Source organism: Myxocyprinus asiaticus, chromosome 10 (assembly GCF_019703515.2).
Source record: "Myxocyprinus asiaticus isolate MX2 ecotype Aquarium Trade chromosome 10, UBuf_Myxa_2, whole genome shotgun sequence".
Taxonomy (NCBI): Eukaryota; Metazoa; Chordata; class Actinopteri; order Cypriniformes; family Catostomidae; genus Myxocyprinus; species Myxocyprinus asiaticus.
The window spans coordinates 9,706,405-9,720,008 of NC_059353.1; the positions used below are offsets into that span (position 1 = coordinate 9,706,405).

A 13,604-nucleotide genomic window follows, 5' to 3' on the forward strand; every position below is an offset into this window, starting at 1 on the left:
CTGTTTCTGAAGGTTGGTAAGCTTGCTCCTGCTAAATATAATGCCAACCATATGCTCCTTCAAGTCTGCATCAGATGGAGCCTGAAGACAAAACATTTGTAAAACAATTAAACAACCTAATCTTGTGCTTTAACACTTGATAGACCATTTGGGAATGGATGCAGTAAGCCACCAAACACTGTAGATGCTGTTACTGACCTTGTCTTCTCCTTCAGGTGACGAGAGCAGGTTCTTCTCCTCTTGTTCTGGTGTTGGTTCTGCGTCCCCACAAATTAGTTTTCCAAATACCTACACAAATACAAAAAGACTATTATAAAATTTGCAGTCCCTCAAAAAATACTTTGAATTGAGTTTTTAAAGGTGCTTTGACACTAGAGCTTTTGTTTTTTAGACATCAGATTTTGATTAATTTGGTTGGTGTGAAAGTGGTCTTCCGAACTCTGGTGCAAACCAGTGAAACAGATTTGGCTTGAAAAGGTAGTCTTAAATGAGTCTCCTGTGACCACTTGTGACTGAATTTTGCAGGTCTAATTTCATGACTACATACAGTACACTTACTAAGTCACTGTTACACAACAACAACACCACCCAAAAGCATGGCACACTATTCACACTGAATTTGAGTCCCATCACAAACGTTACAATTCAAGTTGAATGCTCATTGTTATAGTTGATTGGTAGTATTAATAGAACTTTGGATGTTCATGCTTCACTTGTCAGGCAACCAGAGATGTTCCACTGAGCACAACGTTTAGGATCCCGTGTAATCTGTGCTATCCACTTGTGATTGGATCATCTGAGAAGTATGTTAACACAAGGTGCAAACGGGATCACTGGTATAATGTGAAAAAAAACAACCAAAAAAAAAAAACCTGGACTAGGGTGAGGGGGTGGAATCAAACTCTGTTTTAAAACAACCTTAGTGACCTGATTAAGAGTGGTTTTCAGTCAGTTTCGACTCACCTGTGATGTAATAAGGCGGAACACACGTAGTGTCTCAGTCTCACAGTTCTTCTGCTGGGTGACACTGGATGATATCTGCCCAGCAATCTTAATGCTTTCACCCTCCTTCCAGCCAAGCACTTTCACCTGCCGTACCCGGAGTGTGTTCTCAGGACCCTTCAGCTCGATCTTGATCACATGGTGGTCTCCTCCTGGCAGCTCACTGGTTATCCAGCCCATGTGCCTCGAGTCCAAGTCAATCTAACACAACAAAAAGTCCATTGAGTGAAAAATTAGCCTGGAGGGATCCTGATGCATGTCTTGTGATCTATATCTCCATGCATACATGCTTTGTTTATTATTTGGTTGCTGCCTCATGACTAGGAGTTTACAGCATTGGTCAACTCTTTGACCACAAAATTAGATCAACATGCAGAAATATAGACTAAAAGTCTTACCTGTTTAATCCTGCAGAGATCTTCCACAGCCTTGCCACACAGGAACGTCATTGACGTCACTTTATTCTGACAGAACAGAGAGCACAGGTTATGTAAATCATTGGCTGTTTACTGCTACATACATTAATATGGGAAAATCACCCAAATCAATTAAAGGTAGAAGGGAAAGTTGGATGAAAGAAGGATGGTGCTGTCAAGCCAGCATGATGCATGTAGAGCATTCATTAATTTGAAGCCTGAGATTGGTAAACTCACTCCAATGTCACGGGAGTTGTCTACATGGACAGATACATAGGATGCATTGACGCCTTTGACACAGCTGATGGTGATGCTCTTAGTTTTGTTCTTATCTTCATCTCCAGACTCCCAGAATGTCTCAGTGGAGCTGTCAGTCAGACTGCCGATCATGGCTGGTCGGCTGGATGTTTTAATGTCCACCACACTAGTCAGATCTTTCAGACAGGTCACCACACACAGTTCCTGCGATAGAGAAGAGCCAAGTTAATGTGTGCAGCAAGACAGCAAGTCTATGCTTTCAATCAACACAGATGATGTAGATCCTACCTGACTGATTGGTTCATAGCCTGATTGTACACTGATGTTAAAGCTCTCCTCACTGTCCCCATCATCTGATTTGGACAGGATATTGTTGATGTGGTGGAACACGTTACTCTGGTGCAGGAACTGATGATCTGACTGTTTGAATTTGAGGCTCCAACACCTGGTGTCAGAGAAAAAAAAGAGAATTCAACCTCAGTACTCAAGGAGTTACCATTACACTGATGCCTGCTAGAGCGGCCCTTGCAGCAACACTGAGAATACAATGTGAACATATGTTGTATTATATGTTTTGAATTGCGTTCTGACATATTTCGGAATGCAACAATGCACAAAATAAAGCTTGCATAGCTAAAAGCATTTGTGTTCACATTCTTGTGTAGGTTATGTTTTGGGCCATAGGGTTAGGGGTTTGTCCATATACCCCAAGTATGAGCAATAGTTATAGTGATGCTTAAAGCCTACAGTCACAATTAAGTAAGATAGTATAATAGATTCGTGCTGGTGGAGCTCTGTGCGTAGGTTCAAGATACCTAAGAGCCATTTGTTGGAGTGAGCTTCCACTGGGTAGAGACATCATGAGGTCAGAGATGGTCTGGAGCAGACGGTGAAAGGTGTGGGGCAATGGGTGAGCCGCCTCACCTGCGATGAGAATGTCAGAGAGAGGGTGCTCGCAGACACCCAAATCCTTCTCCTGCAAGACAGAAGAAAACTCCCTGTGTCAGAAACCATCTCAAGTGAACAGTGACTTGTTAATAATCCATCTGCATTGTTATAGTCAGGTCACACCTGCTCAAGGTTCTCCTTGTTTCCTTTGTTCTCCTCATCCTCCTCCTCTTCCATCTCAAAGGGAGATGGGGTCAGAGATGCCACAAAGTGCCACAGGATATCATGGAGGGAGGTGGTCTGAGTCACATTGCACAGCAGCCAGTTAAAGGCCTGAGAAGGAAACGCAGAACAAAAGGTTTGCTAATTCTACAATTTTTGGTAAATTACCACACCTTTTGATCAATTAACTTCCTTGAGTTAATGAGTATGCAGTCACAAAGAGCAATTTATAGCTGATGAAAAATTAACTAACAGTAGTAACTAGAAAAATTTGCTATTCACTAAAGAGTTTTCCATAACATTTTAAGACTTTATAAATTTCCATGTATACAAGACCTGGAAACCAAACTTTTTTAAAATTTCCTGATATTTCCAGGTTTTGCATAAGCAGGGGAACCCCCTTAATTCATTTTAAAGGTGACATGTGTAATTGTTGTGCCACTAGCGGCACCAATTGGAATTGCAAAAATAATCATTTACAAACAGGTTTCCCGAACACTACCCCATCCGCCATTGGTCGGGAAAAAACAGATAGTCCCGCCCCAAACTCCACTGGATTAGCCAATGTTGCTATGTTGGGCTGGGTGGGATACTCAGATCAATATCTTGATAGGGCTTTCAGGGGAATCAACCTATGAATAGCTTACTTAAAGCAGTCTCTACATATTAAACTTTACTATTCAGGACAGTGAAAAGAAAATTTGGAAGAATGAGACATGATTGCTGACCTCCATGGCAAACACCCTGCAGGCTGATTTGCGGAGTGCATGCTTCATGGCCACCTCCAGGCCCTCAAGGTCATGATGTTGGATTACAAATGCCAACACAGGCCACTGGAAATTCCTTTCACCCTTGCTGAGAGAGCCGTGGGCAGAGATCAGTCGAGACAACTCAGGAGAAGGGTGACGAAGCAGAGACGACCCAACTTCTGCACAGACCAGATGAAATTAACTCATATATACGCACTAATTTACATCAATTTGGGTTATTATGATACTAGCGTTTAAGAAGTCAACACCACACCATTGAAATTTCATGATACTCAATGCCAATTTAAATGTCACAAATGCCAAACACATTTATTTAAAAGTTTTCATACATATTTAAAATTAAAACAATAGTATGACTGTTCGACTAGCACTTTTCTGTTATACTAACACAGTGTGCTAACCAGGCACAACACAAATGAACAAGTCCTACTTTGGTGACAACTGGTTCATAAATATTTTTTTTAGGTTATGTGAATGGACACTACAGTAAGGTTACGGATGCAACGTCAAGTCAACAAAGTAGAATTCATAATTTCATCATCCGTGTACAGAACTGTGTTGGTAATATCAATACCGTACAAAACATCCCTAATGCCCCAATACAAATTTTATATTCACTAGAAAAGAACTAGTAATAAAATGCTGTATAGAAACAATGTTATATGGCAACAGTATACCTGATTATGTGACATGGTTATGTACAGAAAATAGCTTCTCAGTGACCATCATTATCGTAATTAGAGTAGACCATCATTATGGTACCTGCATCCCCGCTGTGTACCCTTCGTCTGGGCACTGCCTTTACCCGTGCTGGCGAGGCTGAGTGCTGTTTGTCATACTCTGAGGCCACTACTGAATATGAGCGCTGGAATACTGTTCGCTTGGCTGTGTCACTGTCTGTGATTGGGCTAGTCTCCAAACTAAAGAAAAACAAGAAGTGTGACAAAAAAAATCTTAAAAGAGAAAATAAGTATCACCTAAAGGTAAACGGTTTATAGAAATTAGTTGAGTAGAGCACAGCACTATGGGAGATGAGAAGCCTGTTACAGTACCTTGGGGGCATAGATTTCATATTACTTCCAGGCTCTTCAAAAACATTGGGGCAGGCATCTGGAGTGACTGAGATGTAGGGAGCGGGTACTGATGTAGAACGCAGGTAACGCATCTCATCCTGAAACAAGTTGTCATCTTGGTACGCCCCAAAGTTCTCAGTGTGCTGGCTACAAAAAAGACATCAAGCAAGGCTTCATGAGATACTGAATAATTGAATATGAATAATCTGATTTCAATATTGAATTATTACAATGATGCTGCAATTTCTAAGCTTCAATCTAGGTAAACGGAAGGTATTTACCGTGCTAGGGTTTGCAGATAGAGACAGCCCATCTTGTTTGGAATTTCCTCAGACACTCCCTCCTTGAGACTGGGTAAATGTGTGTGGAAGGGTTTGGGTGGGTGATGGCAAAGCAGGCTAGGCTCAGCAGCACTGCTCAGAGATAGCAGGAACAGCGCATTGGCACGGATAACCTGGTGGGCCTCCATTGTGGGCAGAGCCCTCGGGGTTTTCACCTGGAGAGGTTTCTTCCTTGACTGCTTAACCTGATCCAAGAACCACAGGGTCAAACCAGAGTAAAGAATAAGCTTCAAGTCTTGGATGGATTTTACAATGTTTAAGACATGCAATATTTACAAATATTATGCATCTAAATACAAAGAGATGCATTGGTTGTGAAAGGTATACCTTTTCCCTTGCAGCTGTTTGTTTTTCTCTCAGGTACTTCTCTCTACAACGATCACACACCAGGTACCAGGTGCTTCCTCCAATCCCACCATCTCCACAGTTACCAGCCCAGCCTCCACAGAAGTGCCCAATACTGTTATAGCCCTGACCTCCAGCATACCGGCCACAGCCTGAGAGAATACAATAATGTTTACAAATTTCAGTGAAACAGCTCCAGATAATAATGGAAAAGCAATGCCTGCTGAATTAGAACTTAATGTAGATGGGACTGTACCTGGGTGGGCCTGCCTCATGTGGTATGTAACAGGGTATGGGTGAGACTCTCCACATAACTCACAGATGGTATCCTTCTCTGGGCCTCCCATAGCTAACTGTGCCATCTCCCCAAAAAGGTTCCCCCTAGGGTGCACCTCAGCTTTCTCCTTCTTCTTTTTCTCTTTCTTTGTCTTTTTGCTGTCCTTTTCATTCTCCTTCTTTTTAAGGATAGCACTGGAACCTGGACTGGGGAAGATCATGTTCTGTGTAGCTGCTTTAATGGTAGCCATAGATATGTCTTCCCAGAATGCTACTAGGTGCTGGAGGGTAAGAGGCAAGATAGACTTGGACCTCATGGAGGAATGGCTGGTCATCTCGTACAAGACTGCCTCACTTTTTCCATCCTCACACTTCTCAGGCAAGGGAGGTTCTTTCAACATGGACAGAACCTTGTTCTTGTTGATGCTACCCATCTTGGATATGTCTGGGCCATGAGGTGATATGTTGAACATGTTGAGGGCAGAGGATATCTCCAGTGAGTGGCGGTTCTTCAGTTTGTTCTCTTTCTCGTCAAAGCCTTGTTGGCAGCTGAGAGAGTTGCGGATGGGTGCATGTTCTTTGGTCAGCTCAGGGTTGAACTTGAGGAAGGAAGAGCATGCCATGGCATCATGTACTATGCCTTCGTGCCACAGGAAGGCAGCAAAGACAGCACGAGCACACTCTGCAACAGATGGCGACATGGCCTGCTTGGCAGGTTCAGTGGGACGCAAGTTGTCACCCTTGAAGAGTGGCCCTGATTTGTCCTTTTTGGGTCTCACATGTCTGCTGGAGGTTTTACGGCTGACTTTGGGTGAAGAACGACTCTCAAGCTCCTCCTTGACCGGGGCTTTTCCAATACTGAAGTGCACCTTGGAGGAACCCTCTTCGGCATTGTGCAACTCTGCATTCTCATCATTGGCTTCATCGTTGGATAGCAAGGCGCTGGACCTACACACTTCCACCACCTCACTGTGGAGGTTTTCCTGAACTACGTGGGGAGATGGGGCTCGGTTCTCTGCATCACTGCTTCCTCCTTTGCCCTCTTTGGGTGGGAGTTTTGGCTTGGGTGAAGTAGACCTGCCTCTCAGAGGCTCCATGAGAGGCACTTTCTTCTTTCTAAGAGTGTCAGGGTCCAGCGTATAGGAGTCAGATTTGGATCTCTCACGAGGAGGATCCAGGTGAGCTTTAGAAGAAGGACTAACTTTAGAGGGCAGATTCTTATCATGAGGAGACGAGGAACGTGGGGAACTAGTGCTGGAAGGGCTGGATCTGCCGGTGGTTAAGGTCTTTTGTTTGGGTGAGGATGAACGAGAGCCAGGGTTCGGAGACTCGGCCCTAATGCCTGAAGTTCGGCCATCAGCTTTCAAGGCTTGTAATGTGTTGTGGTTAGGGGAATGGGAACGGCTGTGAGAGTCAGAACGCAGTTTTCCCGTGTCTGATTTTAGAATGAGGGCTTCACTGGCAGACAGACTGTCATTGTTCTTGCTCTTCACCTGGTCAACTGTTCGGCTAGAGTGACTGTCAGATTTGGAAGAACGGCTCTCTTGACGGTGCTTGCTGGCTGGAGACATGGAACGACTAGCCATGTTTTCCCTGTCACCTGCATATTGTAACACACCAACAGTTAGCAATGCGCAACTCATTTGTGCAGCAAGGCACCCCATTATGGCTTTTCAGACCTTTTTACATACGACGGGAGGAAAAAAAATTAAGACAAATGAAATATGGAACTTAAAAAGTTAAGAAAAAAAAAAAAACAACAATTTACAAACAACAACAAAAAAAAAAAAGAAAAAAAAAAAGGGAAAAGCAAAATAGAAGATGAGAGAATGCCATCAACTAGAATCCATTGAAATCCAAGAATGACTAAATTTCTTATATTCTAACTAGGGATGCACCGTTATTGAATTTCTGGGATAACCGATAATTCACAGCTCATTGTGGCAGATACCGATATTTAAAAACAGTTTTAATTTTTAATCCTTTAACCTGGAACTGCTAGCTAATTGATTAAAAGCTTCTCATTTGAAAAATATGTCATTTAAAAGCTTGGAATTTGGACTTGCTGCTATTTAAGGTTTGGCTGATTTAACATGAACCATAAATGTGCCTATATTACAGATGGATGCTGCTTAAAATAAGAAATAAATGAAAACACACTTGCATAAATTGTATGGTGCCCATTTATATGAGTGTTTACGGTAATCCTGATGACTCACTAACAGAGAGAGAATAATGAACTTCAAACAGCTGTGATAATGCATTAAACCAAAATGAGGTGATAAATATTGTTACGAAAATTAAACAACAAAACACATAATGCAAACCCTAATCTCTGTATACATGGTGTAATAGTTATGCTAGCAGCCAGACTGCGTGCAGCTGTGTTGTGTGTGTGCAATGGATGTGTGCTTATGCGCATCTCATTCAAAGATGCATTTCAGCGCTCATATGTGACAGTTCCACTGTATGATTTATGAAACGTGAACACAACAATCATAATGGAAATAGGTAACATCATACATATTGAATAGTCACGAGTCACAACATTAGACAAGTCTCAACTCGTAAAATACAAGCAGATTCGTTTCAATCACAAACTAATGTTTTTAGTAGAGCTGTCAGAATTAACACGTTAACACATGCGATTAATTTAAAATGTTTAACGCAATAATTTTTCTTCATCGCAATTAACGCATTTATCATTAATACAGCCTAAACACTGGTGTGAAGGATGGAACCTTTGTAATGTGTCCACCCGGAGTCATTACACTGACGCACACGCTACAGCGTCAGAGCCCTTCTACCAAGGAGGGCCTTCAAGTTTAGCATACGTGGCAGTCCCACAGTCATTCTATGGGCGGAACAGTCTTAACAGGCTAAAAGAGACAGTTACGCTCTCGCCTATGATAGAGCCGTGGAGGTGTTATCTCAATAAATAAAAGAATCTCTGACAGCAGTATTGGAGGAGGGAGTGTGGGCCAGGATCCTAAAAAGCATCAAGTCTGCATCTAGAGATGCAAGGGTCTGTCTGATGCAATTTAAGATTTTGCATTGGTTCTAATGGACCCACTCTAGATTGTATATGTTGGGTCTTAAAGACACACCCACCTGCTGGTGGTGCCAATCAGAAGACGGGGACACAATACATGTATTTTGGGGATGTGTAAAGATCCAAGAATTTTGGTTGAGGGTTCAGAACTTTATGAGTGAGGTATTGAACACCGAACTTTCATTTAGCCCCAGACTTTATATCCTGGGTGATTGGATGACTCTGGACATTGGGGACAGTTATTTAAAAAGTTGGTTCCTAGCCAGAGTCATGATTGGTATAAAAAAATCATCCTCAGGGGATTGAAGTCAGCTGGGGCACCCTCATTTGGGAATGATGCGGGGAGATGGGCGAGGTGGCGGCATTTGAGGAGATGTTTTTTTAGAAGGCTGGGGAAATGGGATTTGTTCATCAGGAAATGGGGTTTTTTTTGTTGCTTTTTTGGATGGTTCTCTGGGAATGGCTGTGGAGAGGGATTTGTAGTTTAGTTGGGTATGTGTTTTATTAACTTTGTTTGAATGTATATCTTGTTTTTTTATGTAATTTTTGTATTTATTTTATTTTGATGATCTAATTGTTGGTGACCACAATACTGCATGTTTGTGCAGTAAGGAGCTCTTAGCTCTATTTCAATGTACAAAACAAGCCAAGATAGGACTTATGACAGAAATCAAGTATTTTTCAGCCTATATACACCGATCAGCCACAACATTAAAACCACCTGCCTAATTTTGTGTAGGTCCCCTTTGTGCCGCCAAAACAGTGCCAACCCACATCTCAGAATAGCATTCTGAGATTATATTCTTCTCACTATAATTGTACAGAGCGGTTATCAGAGTTACCGTAGACTTTGTCAGTTTGAACCAGTCTGGCCATTCTCTGTTGACCTCTCTCATCAACAAGGGATTTCCATCCACAGAACTGCCCCTCACTGGATGTTTTTTGGCACCATTCTTAGTAAATTCTAGAGACTGTTGTGTGTGAAAATCCCAGGAGATCAACAGTTACAGAAATATTCAAACCAGCCCATCTGGCACCAACAATCATACCACGGTCCAATTCACTGAGATCACATTTTTCCCCATTCTGATAGTTGATGTGAACATTAACTGAAGCTCCTGACCCATATCTGCATGATTTTATGCACTGCACTGCTGCCACACGCATGGATGATTGCTGGTGCCAGATGGGCTGGTTTGAGTATTTCTGTAATTGCTGATCTCCTGGGACACACAACAATCTCTATAATTTACTCAGAATGGTGCCAAAAACAAAAAAACATCCAGTGAGGGGCAGTTCTGTGGATGGAAATCCCTTGTTGATGAGAGAGGTCAACAGAGAATTGCCAGACTGGTTCAAACTGACAAAGTCTACGATAACTTAGATAACCACTCTGTACAATTGTAGTGAGCAGAATAGTACCTCAGAATGCTATTCTGAGATGTGGGTTGGCGTTGTTTTGGCAGCACGAAGGAGAGACCTACACGATATTAGGCAGGTGGTTTTAATGTTGTGGCTGATCGGTGTAAGGTGGATGGTGAGTTCAAGGAGGCACTCGACGCTGGTGTTGCCGCCTTGACGCGAATCATGAACGCAGCTTCACGATTGCTGTAACAAAGTGGATAGCCAGTCTACCGGCAGATTAATATTGTGGCGGATGAGAGTTTAAGAGATTTAATACACATTGCAATGAATATTCAACTTATGGGGAAACTAGTTCTTTCAATTAGTAAGCCTCCCACTTAGACTTCGGGAAACATTTGATGTGACCTGAATAGGTGATATTTTAGTGCATTTCTATGTTTATATTGTGGAAGGCTTTGTTTGGAAATGTTAAAGACGACCTATTATGGTTTTTCAAATATTACCTTTCATGTAGTATGTTATATAGCTGTTTGTGAATGTAAAAAAGTCTGCAAAGTTTCAAAAATCAAAGTGCACGTCAAATGGAGTTATTGACTCCTAAAAGAAAGAACTGATTCTGAACACCTGAAACGAGTCGTTAGTAATTCCAGACTTCCTGTACTAACCTACGTAATTTGGTAACAAAAACCCGCCTCTGGTCTTCATTGGCTGTTCGCGAACAGCTATGACCCGCCCTCAAACACTACACTAAGTGGTAGACCAATCACAACAGACTGGGACATCTGACCAATCAGAGCAGAGTAGGCTCTCTGAAATGAGGAGTTTAGAATGAATCCTTTAGAATGGATCATTGAACGAGTCGTTTTTGACACTGGGAAAAAAAGGTAATGCTGCAATTTAAATTATGAGCAATTAAAGTGTTTTTTTGACCTTGGATGCATGTAAATCTATTGTATGAGACCTTTAAAATAAAATTAGGCATGTTTAAAAACCATAAAAGGTGCTCTTTAATAAAACATTATATTGCTACATATTGTTTTGTTTTCTTCCTAATATGGAAATAAATACATTTTAACAAGAAGTATATATAGTGTCAAATTTTAGCACTTTCAAAATATGCGATTAATCACGGTTAACTACTAATTATTCATGATTAAAACATTTAATCGACTGACAGCACTAGTTTTTAGCCATCTTGAGTCACTGTGAATATTTTTCTATGAACCGTGTTATGTTGTTTTGGGGATTGTTTTAATTGCAATGCTGTGCTGCAAGTAATGATGGTCAATTTCCCACATTCTGTTAATGTTTCATGAAGTAATAAGCGAAAATGATCGCCTCGAAGTAACTTACATAAACTACCGTTCAAAAGTTTGGGGTCACTTAGAAATTTCCTTGTTTTCGAAAGAAAAGCTTTTTTTTTTGTCCATTTAAGTAACATCAAATTGATCAGAAATACAGTGTAGACATTGTTCATGTTGTAAATGACTATTGTAGCTAGAAACAGCTGATTTTTAATGGAATATTTACATAGGCATACAGAGGCCCATTATCAGCAACCACCAGTCCTGTGTTCCAATGACACGTTGTGTTTGCTAATCCCAGTTTATCATTTTAAAAGGCTAACTGATCATTAGAAAACCCTTCTGCAATTATGTTAGCACAGCTTAAAACTGTTGTGCTGATAAAAGAAGCAATAAAACTGGCCTTCTTTTGACTAGTTGAGTATCTGGAGCATCAGCAATTGTGGGTTCGATTACAGGCTCAAAATGGCCAGAAACAAAGAACTTTCTTCTGAAACTCAATCTATTCTTGTTCTGAGAAATGAAGGCTATTCCATGCGAGAAATTGCCAAGAAACTGAAGATCTCGTAGAACGCTGTGTACTACTCCCTTCAGAGAACAGTGCAAACTGGCACTAACCAGAATAGAAAGAGTGGGAGGCCCCGGTGCACTACTGAGCAGGAGGACAAATACATTAGAGTGTCTAGTTTGAGAAACAGATCCTCAACTGGCAGCTTCATTAAATAGTACCCGCAAAACACCAGTCTCAACGTCAACAGTGAAGAGGCGACTCCGGGATGCTGGCCTTCTAGGCAGAGTTGCAAAGAAAAAGCCATATCTCAGACTGGCCAATAAAAATAAAAAAAGATAAAGATGGGCAAATGAACACAGACACTGGACAGAGGAAGATTGGAAAAAAGTTATGGACTGACGAATCTAAGTTTGAGGTGTTCGGATCACAGAGAAGAACATTTGTGAGATGCAGACCAAATGAAAAGATGCTGGAGGAGTGCTTGATGCCATCTGTCAAGCATGATGGAGGCAATGTGATGGTCTAGGGGTGCTTTGGTGGTGCTAAAGTGGGAGATTTGTACAAGGTAAAAGGGATCTTGAAGAAGGAAGGCTATCACCCCATTATGCAATGCCATGCCATACCCTGTGGACGGTGCTTGATTGGAGCCAATTTCCTCCTACAACAGGACAATGACCCAAAGCACAGCTCCAAACTATGCAAGAACTATTTAGGAAAGAAGCAGTCAGCTGGTATTCTGTCTATAATGGAGTGGCCAGCACAGTCACCGGATCTCAACCCTATTGAGCTGTTGTGGGAGCAGCTTGACCGTATGGTATGTAAGAAGTGCCCAACAAGCCAATCTAACTTGTGGGAGGTGCTTCAGGAAGCATGGGGTGAAATCTCTTCAGAAATCCTCAACAAATTGACAACTAGAATGGCAAAGGTCTGCAAGGCTGTAATTGCTGCAAATGGAGGATTCTTTGACGAAAGCAAAGTCTGAAGGACTCAATTATTATTTCAATTAAAAATCATTATTTCTAACCTTGCCAATGACTATATTTCCTATTCATTTTGCTGTATTTCCTATTCAAACTCATTTAATTTAATGGAAAACAAGAAAATTTCTAAGTGACCCCAAAATTTTTAATGGTAGTATACATGTTTTTGTTGCATTTTCATTTATTGCCTCATGAAACATAAAACCAAATATGGGAAATGTCATGTCGTTACTTACAACAGATGATCCCGAATTAAAAACCAGCCCCAAAACAATGTAACAAGGTGCAGATATGTTGAAATAATCCTCATAGTAGTGATGTCCAGTTCATGAATGAATCGTTATTTCGAACCGGTTCTTTTCAGTGAACGAGTTGAACCAGTTCACCAAATTGGACTGAATCTTTGAAACAGTTCACGTCTCGAGTCAACACTGATCCACAAGTTTCTCTATCTTAACCTGTCTCTCGGACGTGCCTGACACTCCGACTTGAAATTAGCTGATACCCGGGAGTAATATGATCCTAGAACTGGTGATATCTGCTTTTCCTAACTCTTCTTTGCAATGAACTGCTCCAACTAGTTTACAAATCGGACTAAACATTCTGTTCACAACAGTTCTCACATCACCAGTACAATGAGTCGCTCGCAGAAGTTCTCAAGTTAACAGTACACTGAACTGAGAATCGCCTCTTTCAGAGGTGTCCAACATACTTAGAACTGATGAGCTGCTGATATTGAGCATGCGTGTGCATGCGATTAAGGGGGGAGAAATCTATGTTTCTGATGTATTTTGCTGAACA

At 41.4% G+C, this 13,604-nt stretch overlaps 1 protein-coding gene across 14 annotated transcripts in view; it reads right to left on the reverse strand.

Annotated features, from left to right (window-relative positions):
- LOC127446741 (E3 ubiquitin-protein ligase MYCBP2) overlaps positions 1-13,604 on the reverse strand; it is a 155,032-nt gene that overhangs the window by 11,610 nt on the left and 129,818 nt on the right. For all 14 annotated transcript variants that reach the window (XM_051707889.1, XM_051707894.1, XM_051707895.1 and 11 more), the window contains 14 exons: positions 5,572-7,191; positions 5,298-5,467; positions 4,911-5,155; positions 4,609-4,776; positions 4,319-4,476; positions 3,515-3,714; positions 2,748-2,897; positions 2,492-2,652; positions 1,965-2,121; positions 1,656-1,880; positions 1,401-1,466; positions 964-1,203; positions 199-288; positions 1-81 (listed from right to left, as the gene is read on the reverse strand). In XM_051707889.1, coding sequence (XP_051563849.1) covers positions 1-81; positions 199-288; positions 964-1,203; positions 1,401-1,466; positions 1,656-1,880; positions 1,965-2,121; positions 2,492-2,652; positions 2,748-2,897; positions 3,515-3,714; positions 4,319-4,476; positions 4,609-4,776; positions 4,911-5,155; positions 5,298-5,467; positions 5,572-7,191 — 3,731 coding nt within the window. The remainder of the gene's footprint in view (positions 82-198; positions 289-963; positions 1,204-1,400; positions 1,467-1,655; positions 1,881-1,964; positions 2,122-2,491; positions 2,653-2,747; positions 2,898-3,514; positions 3,715-4,318; positions 4,477-4,608; positions 4,777-4,910; positions 5,156-5,297; positions 5,468-5,571; positions 7,192-13,604) is intronic.